This window comes from Cibotium barometz, chromosome 2 (assembly GCF_041138505.1).
Source record: "Cibotium barometz isolate CiBa-2024 chromosome 2, ASM4113850v1, whole genome shotgun sequence".
NCBI classification, from domain to species: Eukaryota; Viridiplantae; Streptophyta; class Polypodiopsida; order Cyatheales; family Cibotiaceae; genus Cibotium; species Cibotium barometz.
In genome coordinates this window covers 51844576-51862454 of record NC_141047.1, presented here as the reverse complement: position 1 = coordinate 51862454, position 17879 = coordinate 51844576, and the positions used below count along the sequence as shown (strand labels likewise).

The 17879-nt window shown below is 43.0% G+C and overlaps 1 protein-coding gene across 1 annotated transcript; it reads left to right on the top strand.

Annotated features, from left to right (window-relative positions):
• The first annotated feature begins 1189 nt into the window (after nt 1–1189).
• On the top strand, nt 1190–12156 carry LOC147641208 (uncharacterized). The gene is made up of 13 exons (XM_086819135.1): nt 1190–1722; nt 1842–1925; nt 2413–2489; nt 2621–2687; nt 3157–3225; nt 3355–3462; nt 3655–3717; nt 4654–4728; nt 4823–7831; nt 7937–7981; nt 9775–9805; nt 10199–10395; nt 12018–12156. The coding sequence occupies exons 1-9, from the start codon at nt 1609–1611 to the stop codon at nt 7784–7786; spliced, it is 3621 nt and encodes a 1206-aa protein (XP_086675261.1). The 5' UTR covers nt 1190–1608; the 3' UTR covers nt 7787–7831; nt 7937–7981; nt 9775–9805; nt 10199–10395; nt 12018–12156.
• The last annotated feature ends 5723 nt before the right edge of the window (nt 12157–17879 follow it).

Here is a 17879-nt window from a genome sequence, read left to right as displayed (position 1 = left end):
TTTATTGTAGTCTAATATAGTCCCAATTGGATGATATGGTTGGTTGGTCATTTTGGACCAAGTCATGGGCTGGCCAAACTAGCCGACCCTACATCTATGCTAACCTTGGTTACTATATAAAGAGTAGTTTTGTCAGCCTTAGTTCAGCATCGAGCTTATTATGTTCAAGTAGTCTTATAAGTAAAACATCCTCCGTCCAAAGTCTGTCTAGATTACCATCAAAGCTCGTTACGCAGAGCACATGGGTGGTGGTCTTGATTTTACGATTTGGACTCACAAATGCATCTACTTTCCATGAACAATATCTTTCATCTAAATCTGGGAAAAACTCTCTCTCTCTCTCTCTCTCGCAAAAGAACTAACCTCAATGAAACTTTAGCAAAGGAATGTAGAACTAACCAAAGTTAGAGAGTAGCTTGACAAGCAGATAAGTGGGCAATCTACCACAAAGGAAGAGCTCTTAGTGCAAATTTTTGGAAGCTCCAATTAAAACTCAAACCCTTAAGAAAACTCAAAAATCACATCCGAATGATTATTGATGCCTAGCAGCACATATTTACTAGTTGATTAGTAGGATGTTTTCTTTTCTCTCTCTCTCTATCTCTCTCTTTGCTAGACCATGAATTTAGCTTAAGACCTACATGCTCTTTATGATATGAATATGTACTTTGTCTCATAAGTCATTTTGGCCTTTTGTAAACGTTAATATAATTTTATTTGTTTCTCTCTCTCTCTCTCTCTCTCTCTCTCTCTCTCTCTCTCTCTCCTTCATTTGTGCTTGCATGGTGAATGAAGCTATTAGAGTTTTCTGCCTATGGTGATGTAGACCTCCTTTCTAGTTTAGGAGGAAAAAGAGGGGACATGTGCGAAGGAGGGGGGAGGGTTTGGGTATTGTTGTGCGATTGGAAGCTTCATGCAAGGGCAATGCAAAGGTTCAAGAACGATGAACCTTATAAGATTAATTAATCATGGACACAACCCTCGATTTTTTAATATAAATCATGACATGATGGAACAACTTGTCCATGTACATGCTTTAATTAATACACATCACCTTATACAATTTGATGTATTTTAGCTTAGATTATAAAATAAAAAGGAGGCCACGAGGATTAGTGGAGTGATTAAAGAGTAGCGGGGTAATTGAATGATTAAGAGATACAAAACGGCGCATCACTTGACGCCCCATACGCGCTGTCTTCTCTCCGATCTTGAAGAGTGAGCTCTCTCTCTCTCTCTCTCTCTCTCTCTCTCTCTCTCTCACGAGATAAACCCATCACCATTTCATCTTCGTCCCAACCTGCAGACAGCTAGTGTTTTCTTTTTCTTATGCAACAATGGTTTTTAACACAGTCATTGACAAGTGACGCCTTGCTGCCATATATTGCTGATGAGACTGTTGCTATCGGAGAGCATGATCGAGCAGGAATGCTGGGCTCAGAGCATCCATCATCATCATAAATCGCATCATCAGCATTGTCTCATATCGGCATTGTCGACATCATCATCGTTATCACCATCATCAAAATCAGCATCAGCATCATCACCATGCCCACTTTGAATACCAAATGTTAGTCATTGCTGCACATGACTTGAAAACCGCATCACATGGACACCCCCATAGACCCCCCATCACTAAGCTACCCACAGCTCTTCTCCTTCCAAGTGTCCTACACCAGTCGGTCCGACTGTCGCAACTCAATTATCCCAGAAGGATCCAAGGTACTTACAATGATTGCTACAACGATGAAGGTTCATAGATATGTTAGAATGACTGCTCGAATGGTTGAAAAAATCAATTCACAAAGATCCTGATCCTCAGTTGTTGTATTTGGACACAGAAAGGAGAATGGAGACATGGCATTCTGGAAGTCGATTTCCCAATGGAAACCTTTTTTCTTCAGGACAGGGACAGAATTTTCCTGGTAGGTTAAACTTCTCATTTATGTTAGCACACACGAAGCAAGAAATCAAGGGTTAGAATCGACATTTCCATAGGAGTTCCTTACTGTTTATGTGACAACATGATGCTCATCCCACACATAGGCTACATTGTTTGCACATGTACAATGTAAACACACACACATACGCACCACACACACACATATTAAGACCAGGCCATGCCAGTCTGAAGCTTTGAGGGGTGACAATCTCTGTAAAATGTCATACTACAGTGCATAATGGACAAGGTCAATTACATGTCTTTTGCTTTTGATGAACAAAGCAGCACTATAACATGATGTGATAAGAGATCTGCCTACCATGTATCATGATTGCATTGTTGCAAGATGCCTTGGAAATATAATTTGGGATGCAAGTGGATCTTACAGCATGCTTGTGGTTGAATTTATTTCTAGGGAAGAAGAACTAATAGTGTTTTCCAGTTGACATAGTTAACTGTACTCCTTGCAGTCACAAACATTTTCATCCTTCAACAAGCATGCTGAAGTCGATAATTCGGATGATTGCAGCTTATCATTGAAATTCAAGTATTTTGAGATCAGACCTTGCCTCCCCCGAGCATACAAGCCCACTTCTGCAATAACAAATGAACTTTATCCCTGGAAAATATTTTAAATATACCATTTTATAGCTCACTCTAATTAACGACTTTTTCCAGTTCCGATCAGTGGGAGATTGCAGCTCAAAATATTGCAGAGAAGGTCTGCATCCAACACCTTCTAGAGGTAACATCCAACTCTAAGCTTTCCACTTAGCATGCCAGGAGTTGGAGAATACAGCCACTTGATATATGAGTCAATCTTCCCGAGGAGGTTTCCCTCATACAATGCATATGTACACCTGGATGCTGCACAATCTGGACTTTTTAAGCTTGAATAAACAGCATGCTTGCATAGGATTTTACATACACAGGATTTTACATGTAAAATCCTATGCGTATGCAGTAAATAAGGTTATAAAACTGAAGTTCCCCTCGTATGGGAGTGTATACAAACTCCACACCTCCTGTGTGTGCAAGCATATTTTGTCATGCACGCAGGTGGCGTTCCACAAATGTATCAAGTGAATCCCCCGGGCTGTCCCTAGCAACAAAACACTCATTACTGGGCTACTAATTAGAATAATCAACAACTTGTGATTGCAAATTAAGTGCTCTTAATATGAGATGAAAAACTAATGACACGTGACTTGCAGTGCATTGTAAAAGCCACCTCAATTGATGATGTTATACAGAGTGGGAAAGATAAAGGCATAATTGGATTGGTAAGGACTCAATGACAGCATCCTTTCCTAATCACATTGGAACAGCTTTTGATGACACAATTCAACATCAAATGTGAGGGATCACAACACTGAAAGATATGTGGAATTGCAAATGGTATCTTCTTGTAGGACAAAAGCATCATTAAGCACGGAAGAGTTCAGCGAAAAGCTGTCAATCAGAAGAGACTGGACGAGCGCTACCTTGTTCTTGTCCCTGGAAAACTGTTCATCTTCAAGGTTTGCTTAACCTAATGTAGCATGCAATACACATATGGGCATTTCCAGTGATAGTAAACGGTAAATTATGCATTCTACAAGACCGAAACATAGCCAATCATGAACAGCATCCACTCTTCTACTTCCCACTGTATTTTTATTTTTATTGTTATTATAATATACACATGATAAAGTACTCTCAAAATGCTGCAGAACTTTGATATAAAGGGAAAGCATGTGCGGTACGTCACTTCGGTTCTTGGAGCGACCGTACGAGTAAGTCCAAAGCTTTTCATGCGACTCGTGTGGTTAAGCAAGGCTGCTGCAACCACACCACCATGATCTCTCATGCACATTTTTGAACAGCTACATAGTGGTGTGATCCATAAAAGCTTGCACTCCTGAAAATAATGTCCTACTTCTTTGTCAATGGAAAGATCGTGAGCACCTTAAGTGCAGCTATGTCATTGCCATTGTGATGCACCTTCAAATAACTTTTTCTCGTGTTGTAATCTTGCACAAAATCCTACTTGTGCATGTTAGCTTGCCTATGGAATACAATTACTTGTGCATGTTAGCTTGCCTATGGAATACAATTAACCCTATGACATAGCATTGGGATCCGTTTCCGTTTTCATTTTTTACCATTTTCAAAACACTTTGGGTGTGGCCGTTTCCATTCTGTTGGGATGTCTTGACAACGATGATATATAAGGATGCTTCAAAGCAGCCCCAGCATAATTAAGAAACAAAAGCAAGGCATTTGCATCAACATGTTTGGTGGCTTTAGTGTATCTGCATTCAGCACCCTTAAGGGGAAGCTGCAATCCAGAGCTTGGGAAGTAAGTGTATCTGCATTCTACACCCTTAAGGGGAAGCTGCATTCCAGACCTTGATATGTGATGGCATGGCCTGTCTATAAGATTATCTGTGGCAATATATTTCACACAAAGTATGAAGGGTGCTAGGAAGAGTTATCTGGGTATATACTTTCACCTGTCTATGCGCCCTATAACTATATAATTGTATATGAATATATATATATACCTAGATGAATCCAGGTATATGAGTATGTGTGCATTCATGCATGCATGGATATGAGTGTGTGTGTGCACGCACACTCGTGCATGCATTGGATGGATGGATGGATATAACACTCTCAAAAAGAAGAAGCAAAAGCTTTGAATTCCTTGTGCTCGTCCATTATTGCAGAGGCTATCTGAAGAACAGGAGTTCCAAATTTTGGCACCAGGCTCTAAAACAATGTCTCTTATTCCAGAGACTCCAGTAAGTAATTATATGTAGCCACCAGATAAAGCAGAAATTGCTTCCTTTCAATACCAACCCACTTTCTTAAGAAAACATTCGAATCTTTTTGCAGGAAGACCTGAGTTCTTGGGTAGAAGCTCTTGGAATTTCAATTGGCCATACAAATTATGCAGCTAAAGGCTCAGACTTAGCTATGAAAGATGAAGAGAAGAAGCCTGAAAGCAGATCAAGCAAAGTGCACAGAGTACAATGGCAAAGTGATGCCATTAGTCAGGATGCCCCGCTAACACAAAACGAAAGCGAGGCATCTAGACCTTCACAAGCACCACAGCTTTTGACCAATGAGGCTGCACCGTCTAGTCAGCAGCCGAGGCCTGATTTAGAAGCACATGCTAGTTTGGCCAAGAGTGAAGCAGCTTGGGATATCAACAAAACCCCTCAGGAAGTACAATATCCTGTGCCCCCACTGAGGCAAGGATCAGGACTAGCAGATAAGGAGAACAGAGAAGCAAGAAGGCACTGCCCAGGTAAAAGTTACAATAAAAAGCAATCCAGGGCCATGATATACCTTGAGAATGCACTGGATGAAATGGAGATAATAGTCGGAACTATTAGGACTACAAGAAGGCTAGGTGCCTCCCGCTGCTTCAATATCGACAGCAACAGAAGAGGTAAGACAGGGACCTCTCCTTCAAGGTCATCTCGAGATTTTGATTGGAAAGCAAAAAAAGAGCAGAGCTGGAAAGGGAAAGAGTCACACATGGAGAGGAGGCGGCAAGAATGGGAAGAGCTCTTGACTCAGGCAACGAACACAAGACGGAACGACAGAATGCCCAGACCAGATGTCTGGAACGATCCCATTGCACAAATCAGAAAAAAATGGCAGAGAAATACAAATTTAGACAGCAAAAACAAGGAATTTGAAGCCTCCCTTAATCTCAGACACTCGATAGATGGCATACCTGTCCTCGATAGACACAGAGACTTGCCTGGGCTGTTGAAATATGCAAACAACTGCCACCAGGACCAACCTCAGAGAAGGAAAAACAGCAGCACCGAGGTTAGAAATAGTGTTTCTGGACTGGAGCTACCCTCTGCAACAAGGCTTTCAACGGCAAGCCTTCGATCTTCCGCAAGTCTCCAACTTGATCCTGCTACTGAAAGTCTTTTGAAAAGATGCAGCCACGAGCTTTCCAATGCAGAGAAGAATAGTGGTGGTGGGAGGCATTCACAAAGAGGAGATCCATATGGCCTCCTGCCTTGTGGAGCTGGCAGCAGGCAAACAATGACACAAAAGATCCATACACAGCAGCCAAGGACAACCGACATGGACACACAACCTTGTGGGGAGATGGCATCGTCATCATCAGAAGATGAAGAGGAGGAGGAACCGCAAGGGAATAAAAAATGCTCTGGCAACATGCCTGTTACGTGCAGGCTCGGTGGCGGCAACCAGGAGCCTGCATTGTTAGATGCTTACGCTGGATTGCAAGATGGTAATGATGATTCTGAACAGCGACACGGCATTCTAAGAGAACGAGCCTCAACAGACTACTGTTCCCCAAGAGGGGGGACCAAATTTGACCAGAAAGGATCACTTGCAGAGGGAAGATTCTCCTTTAATCAACACACCGACTCATTCAATAGATTTCAAAATCAAGCACAGCAGATAGCATCTACTAGAAATCCTACCCAGCAATTACTTGGATATAACCTTTCAAAACAATTTGACAGAGCTTCAGAAGAGTCTGCGGAGCCTACACAGAGATACTCTTATGTGAATGGCACGGATCTTGAACCTACCACACCACGTGTACAAGAGGGTCAGCGTACTAACAATGCTTTTGATTCAAACAGTCATTTGATCGCAAGTTCCCAGAGGAGTTTTTTTGATTATCAAATGGGAACTGTACCAGTTGCAGGACCAGAGGGAACACCAAGAAAGTCTGAATTCAAGGAACTACAGAGTGAACAAACTGTATTTACATCATGTGGCAATGACTCGAGCACTCTTCAGGACCCCATTTACGACCCTGATTTTACCGGGCCTCAAATAATTAATAGGAGGCAAAGTAGAATCACACAACCTGAGGTGGTTTTTCATGTAAAGACAGACATTAGAAACTCCCATGAGAACAAAGGACCCAGACAGAGCTCAATTCATAGCCTGCTGCCCGAGGTAACAAGGCCAAATACCTACAGACCCTCCAGAAATGAGCTCCCATTGAACCCTTATGGAGAAGAGAGAAAATCACTTTACAAAGGAAATAATGGGGTTGAGACCTTGACACAAAAGAACCCGAATTTCTTTACAGTATATGAAAGGCAAACAGAACTATCCAGACAGTCAGAGAGCTCCGGGTCTTCTGATTCATCACAGCAGGGCCAAACTACATCTGGTCGTGGATCTGAATTTCAGGTCAGTGACCTTCCAGAGCTTGTAAATAGGCTTTCAAAGATCACTGCAACAAGTGATGGGAGGGATCAACAGGGGTATAAGATGGCCCAAGAAGGGGCCGCCACCATATTTGATAGAGGATCCCCTCACCATAGTGTTGCCGAGGCTTCTGGCCTCAATTCTGTAAACAGAGCTCATGGTAGACAGCCAAGCATGCAAGTAGTGGAGCATGAAGCAGCTGCAGACTCATCTCAAGGATCTCAAAGAAGTTCCTCTCGGCCTAGTGGGCTCCGGGTATCCATGAACACGCCTATACAAATGGGCCTTCAGCTACAAGGATCAAGTCTTGCAAGGGGAAATGGATCCACTAATGATGACCCCATCACTTTGAAAGGTGCAGATGAAGATCTTAGGTGGTCTTCAGCAGGGATGCTTACACCTCGGGGCACCCAGCAGGCAGCAGGGGCTGCTTACAATGCTAGAGTAAATCTTAGCAGATCCCAAGAAGGACCTTTCAGGGACTCCCTATTGCCTGGTAGAGTAAACCTTAGCAAATCTCAAGATAGACCTTTAAGGGACCCTTGTTTACCTAGCCGAAGACAAAGCCAGGCAGAAGACAGAGAGACAATGATGGAGAACTTGGAATCTTCGATGACAGCCGGTGTCAGAAGAGCCTGACACCTACAAGCAGCTCGGAAGAGAAGCTGCATCAACGAGAAGCTGGTATTGTGTTATCAGATTATACTCAGAAAAACAAAATTTGTTGTAAGTGCAGAAATACAAGGTTTGTGGTTGTTTAGATGAAACCAATTCTTGACTTTTGTGCAGTGCAAGGCGAGGGGATGCATGGTCGGATGTAGTTCCAGAACTAGATGTAACGCGCGGAAGCTCTGGGTAGTCTTCTTTCAGCCCTAAACACTCTTGAAGACCTTCTGATGCAAAAACGCACCATGATGCAAAAACGCAGGTAGAGAGAGAGTAGAGAGAGAGAGTGAGAAGTGCTGGAAATTCAGTATATACTATGTACAAAAAAGGTACAGATCTTTGCAGCCATGGGCTGCCTTCATAAAAAGGTTCCTAACCCTAAATTCTGTCCCCTATGGGACCTCTAAGTGACCCACACCCCTAGTGGGTGGAATGCCTAAGACCTTGAGCACTTGGGCTATTTATAGCCTTTGGAATCTATGTGGAACTGGCCGACTGCTGGTCGGCCAGTAATAAATGCATAAAATATCATTTAATACATCCGACTCCTTGTTCATGATGTGCAGCCGACTGGACTCCTTGCTGTTCATGATGCGCAGCCAACTGGTTCTCTTGCTGGCTCCTGCTGCTGCCCCTATTTCTGGTTCAGCCGACCATGTCCATGAGCAGCCGACCGCCACATGTCCTTTAGCTCCAGTCTACACTGCTAACAGTTGCTCTGTGCTCTATTAACCTGATTCTGCTCTTTATCTGGCTGCCTCTTCAGGATCTAGCCTGGAGAAAGTCCATGGCATTGCTGATGCACATGACATCCCCCTCTGCTAAACTTGATGACGGGAATCCAACCTGCTCTTGGATGACTGTCATCATCCCAATCCTGTCCCGAAGTCCCTCTGTCATCATCCATCCCTGGCAAACCTTTTTTCTCTGAAAATCCGTTCTGTTCTCCAAACCACTCTGTCTCTGATGAAGATCTATACATCTGGTCTTCCTCTAGTCCACAATCCATTCCTGCCCTGACTCTGAACACCGTCTTGGTCTTCGTTCCTGGAACTGAGTCTGGCACTCTCACATCACCCTTGGAGGATCAACCTCCCTTGGGACCGTTCCCTTAGAACCCATCTGGCTCACGGAACTGACATCCCCATCTGGCACTGTGGAACACCACCAACAAACCTCCTGGGAGTTCTTCCCGATCTGTGTTCCCGCCTTGGGCTTCGAATCCGTGTACTTTCCTGTACCTTGGACCTGTACACCATCATCTGGGACTGAATCAGTGTTTAGCTATGCTGAGCCTGATGCTCTGATACCAATGTAACGCGCGGAAGCTCTGGGTAGTCTTCTTTCAGCCCTAAACACTCTTGAAGACCTTCTGATGCAAAAACGCACCATGATGCAAAAACGCAGGTAGAGAGAGAGTAGAGAGAGAGAGTGAGAAGTGCTGGAAATTCAGTATATACTATGTACAAAAAAGGTACAGATCTTTGCAGCCATGGGCTGCCTTCATAAAAAGGTTCCTAACCCTAAATTCTGTCCCCTATGGGACCTCTAAGTGACCCACACCCCTAGTGGGTGGAATGCCTAAGACCTTGAGCACTTGGGCTATTTATAGCCTTTGGAATCTATGTGGAACTGGCCGACTGCTGGTCGGCCAGTAATAAATGCATAAAATATCATTTAATACATCCGACTCCTTGTTCATGATGTGCAGCCGACTGGACTCCTTGCTGTTCATGATGCGCAGCCAACTGGTTCTCTTGCTGGCTCCTGCTGCTGCCCCTATTTCTGGTTCAGCCGACCATGTCCATGAGCAGCCGACCGCCACATGTCCTTTAGCTCCAGTCTACACTGCTAACAGTTGCTCTGTGCTCTATTAACCTGATTCTGCTCTTTATCTGGCTGCCTCTTCAGGATCTAGCCTGGAGAAAGTCCATGGCATTGCTGATGCACATGACACTAGAAGCATCAACTGAAACCTTTAACCTTGAAATGGCAAGTAAAGTCTCTCTCTCTCACACACACACACAGTGCGCGCCTGCGCACGCCACAATCACTCACTCACTCATTCTCTCTCTCTCTTCCTTCACACACACACATTAATATGGACATACTCTGCTGGCTTGGCTAAGTTGTTTCTATCCTCCTCCTCCTCCTCATCTCTCTCTCTCTCTCAATGGCTACAAACATTAGAAAATGCAGCTCACATCATATCAGCATGATGATCCTCTCTCTCTCTCTCTCTCTCTCTCTCTCTCTCTCTCTCTCTCAATGGCTACGAACATTAGAAAATGCATCTCACATCATCATCAGCATGATGATTTTATCACCCGCCTGGCGTACATGGATGTACACCTATCACATGGGATATGTTGTGCCATTGGACAGATCCGGACCTCATCACACCAGCTGCGGATTGAGACAGGGCGATATGTGCATCAGATCGTGGATGACCAGATATCACTCCTCTTCTGAGAGGGTTTTGGGCCGTTACGCAGGGTCATGGAGTTTGAGGATCAGAGAAGCCTTGGATTGTTTCTACTTGAGCTCAGGAGACACAGAGAGACCCTCTTGGCAGACAAGAGGCCGAGCCATGATGTACCTAGACAGAGGACCCTGACAGATTTCTTCGGCACCAGCACCAGCAACTCTCTTATGTCGTGCTCGTCGGCCACGCCCACCAGGATCCCGACCACGGCAGCCTCACCATCGCCAGATCAGCCATTATTGCTGGGCATCGGAGGCGCCTACCTTGCTTCTACGACCTCTCCATTCTAGACAGCCCCATGGCGGAGATACTTGATCTAAGGAGAGGGCAACACTTCAACTGATCAGCATACATGGATCTACCTGATATACATTTTTTAGTATTTTCCAGTATTTTCTACTCAGTATCATCTCGGAGTCTTACAGTTCTGTTCTTATAACTGTAGGGGACAATCAGTTTATTGTACTTTTTAGTCTCATTTAGTTGTTCTCTTTGATGAGACACCAACTTCAAATGTACTCTCAGTTTTGGTCTCATAGGCCACTATGGCCTCTTAGAGATGTTAATATATCATTTCATTTCATTTCTCTCTCTCTCTCTCTCTCTCTCTCTCTCTCTCTCTCTCTCTCACACACACACACACACACACACATTCATATCGACATACTCTGGTAGCTTGGTTATGTTGTTTCTATCCTCACCCTCCTCCTCCTCCTCTTCCTCCTCATCATCCTCTCTCTCTCTCTCTCTCTCTCTCTCTCGCTCTCTCTCTCAAACACACACACACATACACGCCATTCATACAGATACACATGACTGAAAAAAAAAAAATCTAACTAAATGGGCAGTGGATGTGACAGCATTAACCAAGAGCTCTGCAGGAGAAGCAAGAGCATAATTTTCTGTAGTGCTGAAGAAAGAGAGAAAACCTGTGTGGTGTGCTCAAGGAGGACAGCTAGGTTGAGGACCAGGGAGTCTCACGACGAAAGGATTCCCTGTTGTATTCCATTTTGGGCGCTTGTCGTTGTAGCTTGTATTATAGTGGTGAAACCTTAGAAATGAACATAATTTTCCCACCAACATTTTACCTCTTGTTTGATTCTCTACTTATAGCATCTTGAAGCACTCCAATTGCTTTGGTTTTAGTGATACGTCCCACCAAGGTTTGGAAGGGTAGTGGGCTAGCATTACTTGTATTAATCTTTCCCTCTTCTTCCCCTTAAAAATTGAAGCCCCCATGAAAAATATCTTATCCTCTTCAAAAGGAGTGTATTAAGCTATCTTAACCGATTACCTCGCACATGCTTCTTCATACTTCTACAAGATGTGTTTATTGCCTCAATGCTCCTTATCCCTGACAAGCTTGCCTGTTCTTATAAAATTGCATACAACCCTGGTGCTCACACATGGTGCCCATGATTTCACTCAGTGCCCCCTCAAAATACACAACGAGCTTGCACCCTCCTTGCCATGTGATCGTTTATAAACACAATTCGGCTCTTACCCATCTGTGACGGGGTTGACACCTCTCTCTCTCTCTCTTTCTCTTTTCGGCCCTTCACCCTCTCTCTCCCTCGCTCTTTGTCCACCCCCAGGCACTTCGAATTCTTTGATGACACGTGTCAAAAGAGACTTCGTTCTTAGATATATATATAGATACCACGGACACAACCCTTAGGGTGCTTACAACCTCACCCCCTTTTCTCAAATGGGCAAGAGGGATGGATGGGTAGGGGAGACTCCTCGTCCATGAGAATGGGTGGGGGAGAGCTACCCCTTTTTCCCTTTTTATTCAATGTGTAAAGCACGTTATACCACCACAATAATTTTTTATAACCTTCATGGTAATCCTTTTTTATGACTCTCTCTCAAATTTTCCACTCTTGCTCTCTATCTCTTTCATTCAACCACCCCTCTCTTTCATTTTGTAATACTACAAGGGAGAGCTTATCAATAATACTTGCTTTCATAAGAATCATTGTGCTTTAAAGATGTTGCCCATATCTCCCCTCTCACTATCATGGTTGTCGGTCGATAGAGTGCATTGTGCTTTAAAGATGTTGCCCATATCTCCCCTCTCACTATCATGGTTGTCGGTCGATAGAGTGCATTGTGCTTTAAAGATGTTGCCCATATCTCCCCTCTCATTATTATGGTTAGGTGCATATTGTGCATTTTAAATGGTTCACATTTTATGCTAATATATTTACTAGATTGTTACTCATCAATTGCTAGAGTGAGGGCTCCTCCTTTGGCCATTTTATCTCCCCTCTCATTATCATGGTTAGGCGCATATTGTGCTTTTTAAATGGTTCACATTTTATTGTAATACATTTACTAGATTGTTACTCATCAATTGCTAGAGTGAGTGCTCCTCCTTCGGTCATCAAATTGGAATTTCACCCTTATCCCAACATTTGGAGCTCCTCCTTGTAGTTGCCCTAGACATGCGAAAATAGGCATGCTGTGGTACTCTGATGGCCTTGTGAAAAATAAGAAAATTACTCACAATGGCCTAGATCAACTCAAAGTTATTTTTCTTTCACTCTATTTTGATCCCAAACATGTTACAAGTTTGTAAGCATAATGTGACGTGGACATATGCCACGTGTGATGTAAATGGATCTTTTCATAATAAGCAGGGTACGGTAGGAGAAACTGTCAGAAGTTAAGTAGACCACTTGGTGTAGTTAGAGGAGGAGAGAGAATTAATTAACAATAATATGAGGGATTTTACATTGTAATATTGGTGGAGACACCAGGCTCTTTTCAAGATGGTAGATGCCTTTGGAGTTGAAGCCATGCAAGCAAATACCGGATCTAATGGAGTCTCTTCCAATCCCAGTCAGTTCAATCAATTAATCTAATCAATGTAGAGCTTGTGTCACGTAGCTTGTAATGGCATTTGTGAGTCGCCCATAGCGGCGACGGAGCTCGATCGGACATGGAGTCCACGCATGTGGTGAGTGTGTCCAGGGTTCAGGGGTGAGGGGTGAGGGGCCCAGGTGAGAGGACCGTGGGCAGTTGGGCTAGTACAGGTAGGCAAGCCACTATATAAGTCCGGCAATGTGGACACTTATTTACATTCCTCTATGGTTGGGTGATGGTGACTAGAGTTTGCCCTCTCGTGATGCTAACTATTCACTCTCCTATTCGGAAAAAATCACAGCTCCACAGAGACAAGGCCGATCAAAATTCTGTCACCACAGATATTTTTTAAATATACCAAAGAAAATTCCTATGGAGTTAGAATTTTCATACTTGGTGTCACACCCACAAACTCTCTAGCAGCCCCATCGTGAGCAAACATTAAATATCAGAATCCCGCAACCTACGTAGTATTACATGCAAATTCAATCTGGGTCAATAAGATCCCCAAGCAAAAAAAGAACTGAACCGTCAATGTACGCAAAAACCACAGTGAGCAATACTGACAAGCTCAATTTTGCTTCAATTTACTGCAATTAGGGTGTTGAAAGCATCGTCACCCCCTCCCCGTCAAGGAGAGAAATGGGAGCTTCATGGCTTCGTCCAATTCGGAGTCATGATCATTGTCTCTCGTTTTTCGTCTGCCTGCATGTCCATGGAAGAGGATAAGGTGGAGATCAGGGAGAATCGCAGATCCTTAAGCTAGGCCTTAAATGGATTGCATGCCATGGAATCAGAACTGCCCTAGCAAGACATACATGTCAAATTAGGCGCAGTTAGGGTGTTTTTCTTGTTATAGAGGCTAGTAGTTTTTGCTTCACGCTGAAGGTATCTCTGCTTGTGTACACAGTCTGAGCTAAGTATACGGAACCCTAATTTGTGATAGTACTGGCGGGTGTTCACAACGGCCAGAGAGAAAGAGAGCCCCCCGGCCTTGCAGCAGCAGAGACGACTGCGCGATTTGAAAGCTGCTTGAATTGGAGAGAGAAAGGGAGCAACTCGCCAAGCAAAATTCAGCAGAAGCGCAGCAGAGCTGCTATGTTAAGCCACCTAGCTGGCCTGGTCAGTTGACTGGCTAGCTGAATACCAAGGCGTACGCAGAGTTGTATGGGTGGGCTGGCTGGTGGGCATGCCGATTCGCTATGTTGACACAGGTAGGATGCAGAGAATCCTTGTGCGCTACGGAGAATATTTTCTTTTCTCAGATCTTAAAACTTTCAATTTTAAAATTTATAAGTTTTTCTTCAATATTTACAGGTTTTTCACTCAAATATAATTAAAATTCTTAAAATTTTGTCGATTTTGAAAATTGCAAAAATAAAATTTACAAGTGAGATCATGAATTTTGCAGGTGCGTTGCAAGGGTTTGCGGGTTTTCTGTGAACACTGCACCAATGAAACCTTGGCATGGGCTACGTTATCCCTCACTACCAAAGGCCACGTCACACATAAGGGATAATGTTTATTAAAATTTTGAAAAAAATAAATAAATTTGGGAGTCAGTTTCCACGCCATGAGTGCATAGCCACACACTGTGAGCTTCAATGGTGGTTAGCATCATCGTAGGCATTATCACGGTCATCGATTTGTAAGCATATGTGGTCATATTTGTAAGCGTATGCACTCATATTTGTAAGTGTATGAGCTCATATTTGTGACCATTTTCTCATGTATGCGTAGTCACACACAACAGGTACCATTGACGCATTTTGAAATTATAAAAAAAAACCACTATGTCATTGTAGTAGCATAACGCTAGTTAATTGTGTGCGTAGTTACATAGTTGAAGCTAGCATCAAAGAAAGGGTGGAACAAAATTCGAGGTATTGGTGTGCGTAGTGCATGCTTTGAAATTCTTGACGTAGCTCGAGATATACCCAGCATGGTTGTGAGTATGCATGGGTACATGCATACAATTCCCCTGTGAAACGAATATGCAAGATGTGACGTAGTTTGTAATTGCCGAGTATGTATAGGTGCACATGCTTGCAAATACATGTTTGCATATCTTATCCTCACTAGACCTCAAATAATGATTGAATGAATCAAGCAATGGAAAAGATCATCACATAGACAAACTCACACCACTAGAAAAACACATGTCACCACTTAGATAATAATAAAATGTAACCAATGAGCAATAGAGTGTACTCAAGGTCACAACAAAGCATCACATAAACACATGCTAATGGAAAACTCAAAGAGGAGAGTATTTCCACAAAGGACCACTTAGTATATTGATCACTAAGCAAGTACACAAAGCATGTGCATTACACTCTCCACTTAGCTGTAGAGTTAGTTCTTAAGTGTGAGTAGTAGACCCTGTTTATATAGGCTTAGGAGAAGGAGGCACCTAGGGCCCATGATCTCTCGACCTCCCTTAGATTTCTCACTAGACTCACCTAAGAGGTGATGTCTCAATCATAGGAAAGTATCTACTAGACCTACACTTAGTTACTCTAGTAAATGAGCCTTCTAACCTTAGAACAAGACACTCTAAGGTATCACTAAGGAAATCACACTAAGAATGGATGCTAGATCACATATCTTCTAACACTCTACCTTGATCAAGCATCCATACCATGTAGGGTGTGCTTGGATCATATCTAGCACTAAGATAAAAACCACCAAGACATCACTAAGATAAAATAATGCCCCATGGGCTATAAAATGCCATACATAACAACTGCTAGAATAATGAGTTGGAGAAGTTTGCCTTCTCCTTTTTTGGTTGCTTTTCCTTGCCCTTCTCTTTCTCCTCAAGGTCCTTCTTCCTTTTGAAGAAATCTTTGATGATGTGGCCCTTCTTTTTGCAATAGTAGCAAGTCCTAGTAGCCTTGGTCTTCTTGTCCTTGGTCGGAATAGGCATGTCCTTCTTCCTTTTGAAGAAATCTTTGATGATGTGGCCCTTCTTTTTGCAATAGTAGCAAGTCCTAGTAGCCTTGGTCTTCTTGTCCTCGGTCGGAATAGGCATGCTCCATTGGAACTGGTGTTGAAGAAGCTGAAGCTTTGGAACCCTCCATGCGGGTTTCTTCATCCTTCTTCCTTTTGAAGAAATCTTTAATGATGTGGTCCTTATTTTGCAATAGTAGAAAGTCCTAGGAGCCTTGGTATTCTTGTCCTTGACTGTAGTAGCGGAATAGGCATGCTCCACTACTGGAACTAGTGTTGAAGAAGCTAAAGCTTGGAACCCTCCATGTGGGTTTCTTCCAAAATGAGGAAAGAAGTCACTGAGGTTAGAGTATGATTGGTTTGATTGTCTATCACTAAAACACACTCCTCATAACAAGGAGGCATGCTGGAGAGCAACACATAGATGACCTCCTCTTCATCAATGGTAACACCTGCACCACTGAGTTGATCAATCATACAACGAATGTCATTGACATGAGAAGAAACAATGGCTTTGTCATCTTTTTCTATCCTATAAAGTTTCTTCTTTAAGAAGAACCCAGCAGCTACATTGGTTTGCCCAAAGATGGACTTGAGCAACAATGGCTTTGTCATCTTTTTCCATCCTATAAAGTTTCTTCCTTAAGAAGAACCTAGCAGTTGCATTCGTTTGCCCAAATATGGACTTGAGCCTAAGCCATGCTTCATTGGAAGTCTTTGATGAGCTCACTTGATGGATTTGGCTATCACCTAGCCCATAAATGATGAGAGATAATGCTTTGGAGTTGTCTAAATTGGTCCACTTAGTGATGAGATCTGGATCTATTTGGTCTCTTCTCAGTCCCGTTAACCACTCCCCACATGTCTTTTTCAATGAGACACATTTTTATCTTGATGCACCAAGTATGGTACTAGGAGCTATCAATGAGACACATTTTCATTTTGATGCACCAAGTATGGACACACACACACAGTGTTACACAAATAGGGAAGTCCTTTATAGATCTAGGACTTTACAATGGAGCTAGTTGTCACAATAAGGAACTTCACTCAAGAATCCCTTCACCAAATAGATGAAGATGTGTGCACATGAATCCTGACCACTCTAGGTAATTTGCTTTTGTCTTGATCTTGAAACTTGTCTTTTAACCTTTGGCTAATGCAATTTGAGCTTTGGTTTTAGTGTGTAAAAAATTGGACATTGTGACTAACACATCTCACACGGGGCCTTCAAAAAAAAGGAGTGTCCTTTATAATAATTGGAGGGGACATTACAAGGGGGATTAACTGGATGTACACTAAGGCAATAGATGACTCACACCACACATATTTTTGGTATTTGTTGTTTTAATTCTAGTGCTTACAAAGAAATGAAACACACACAAAAAAGTGATTTGAGGAGCCCTTGATAATGTGAAGGGCTTTTACAACAACAAAGGGTTTTAACCAAGATATTATCCCACTATTCAAGGAGAGAAAAAAATGGAAAAAGAAATACCCTTATTGTGTGCCTACTATCAATGGCTCCTTCTACCCCTAGAATCGTGTGCACCATTTGGAAGCAAGTATGGCGACATGTTGCTACTACAAGGGAACCACGATGAGTCACCTTCTTGGTACTGTAGAGAGAGCTCCTCCAAGATGATAACCAAGGCTCACTCAGGCCTTGTGATACACCCCAAGCAATTACCTCCTACTTGTTTGTGAAGACCTCTTCTACTATACTAGAGCTCTGAGCTATAGATAGTGCATCCGGTTTCT

Bases quoted from the DNA above. Each gene is read 5' to 3' on its own strand.
- LOC147641208 (XM_086819135.1), top strand. From the start codon at position 1,609: ATGGACACCCCCATAGACCCCCCATCACTAAGCTACCCACAGCTCTTC. The intron at 1,723-1,841 runs GTACTTACAATG...ATTTGGACACAG, and splicing joins TTATCCCAGAAGGATCCAAG to AAAGGAGAATGGAGACATGG. The intron at 4,729-4,822 runs GTAAGTAATTAT...ATCTTTTTGCAG, and splicing joins CTCTTATTCCAGAGACTCCA to GAAGACCTGAGTTCTTGGGT.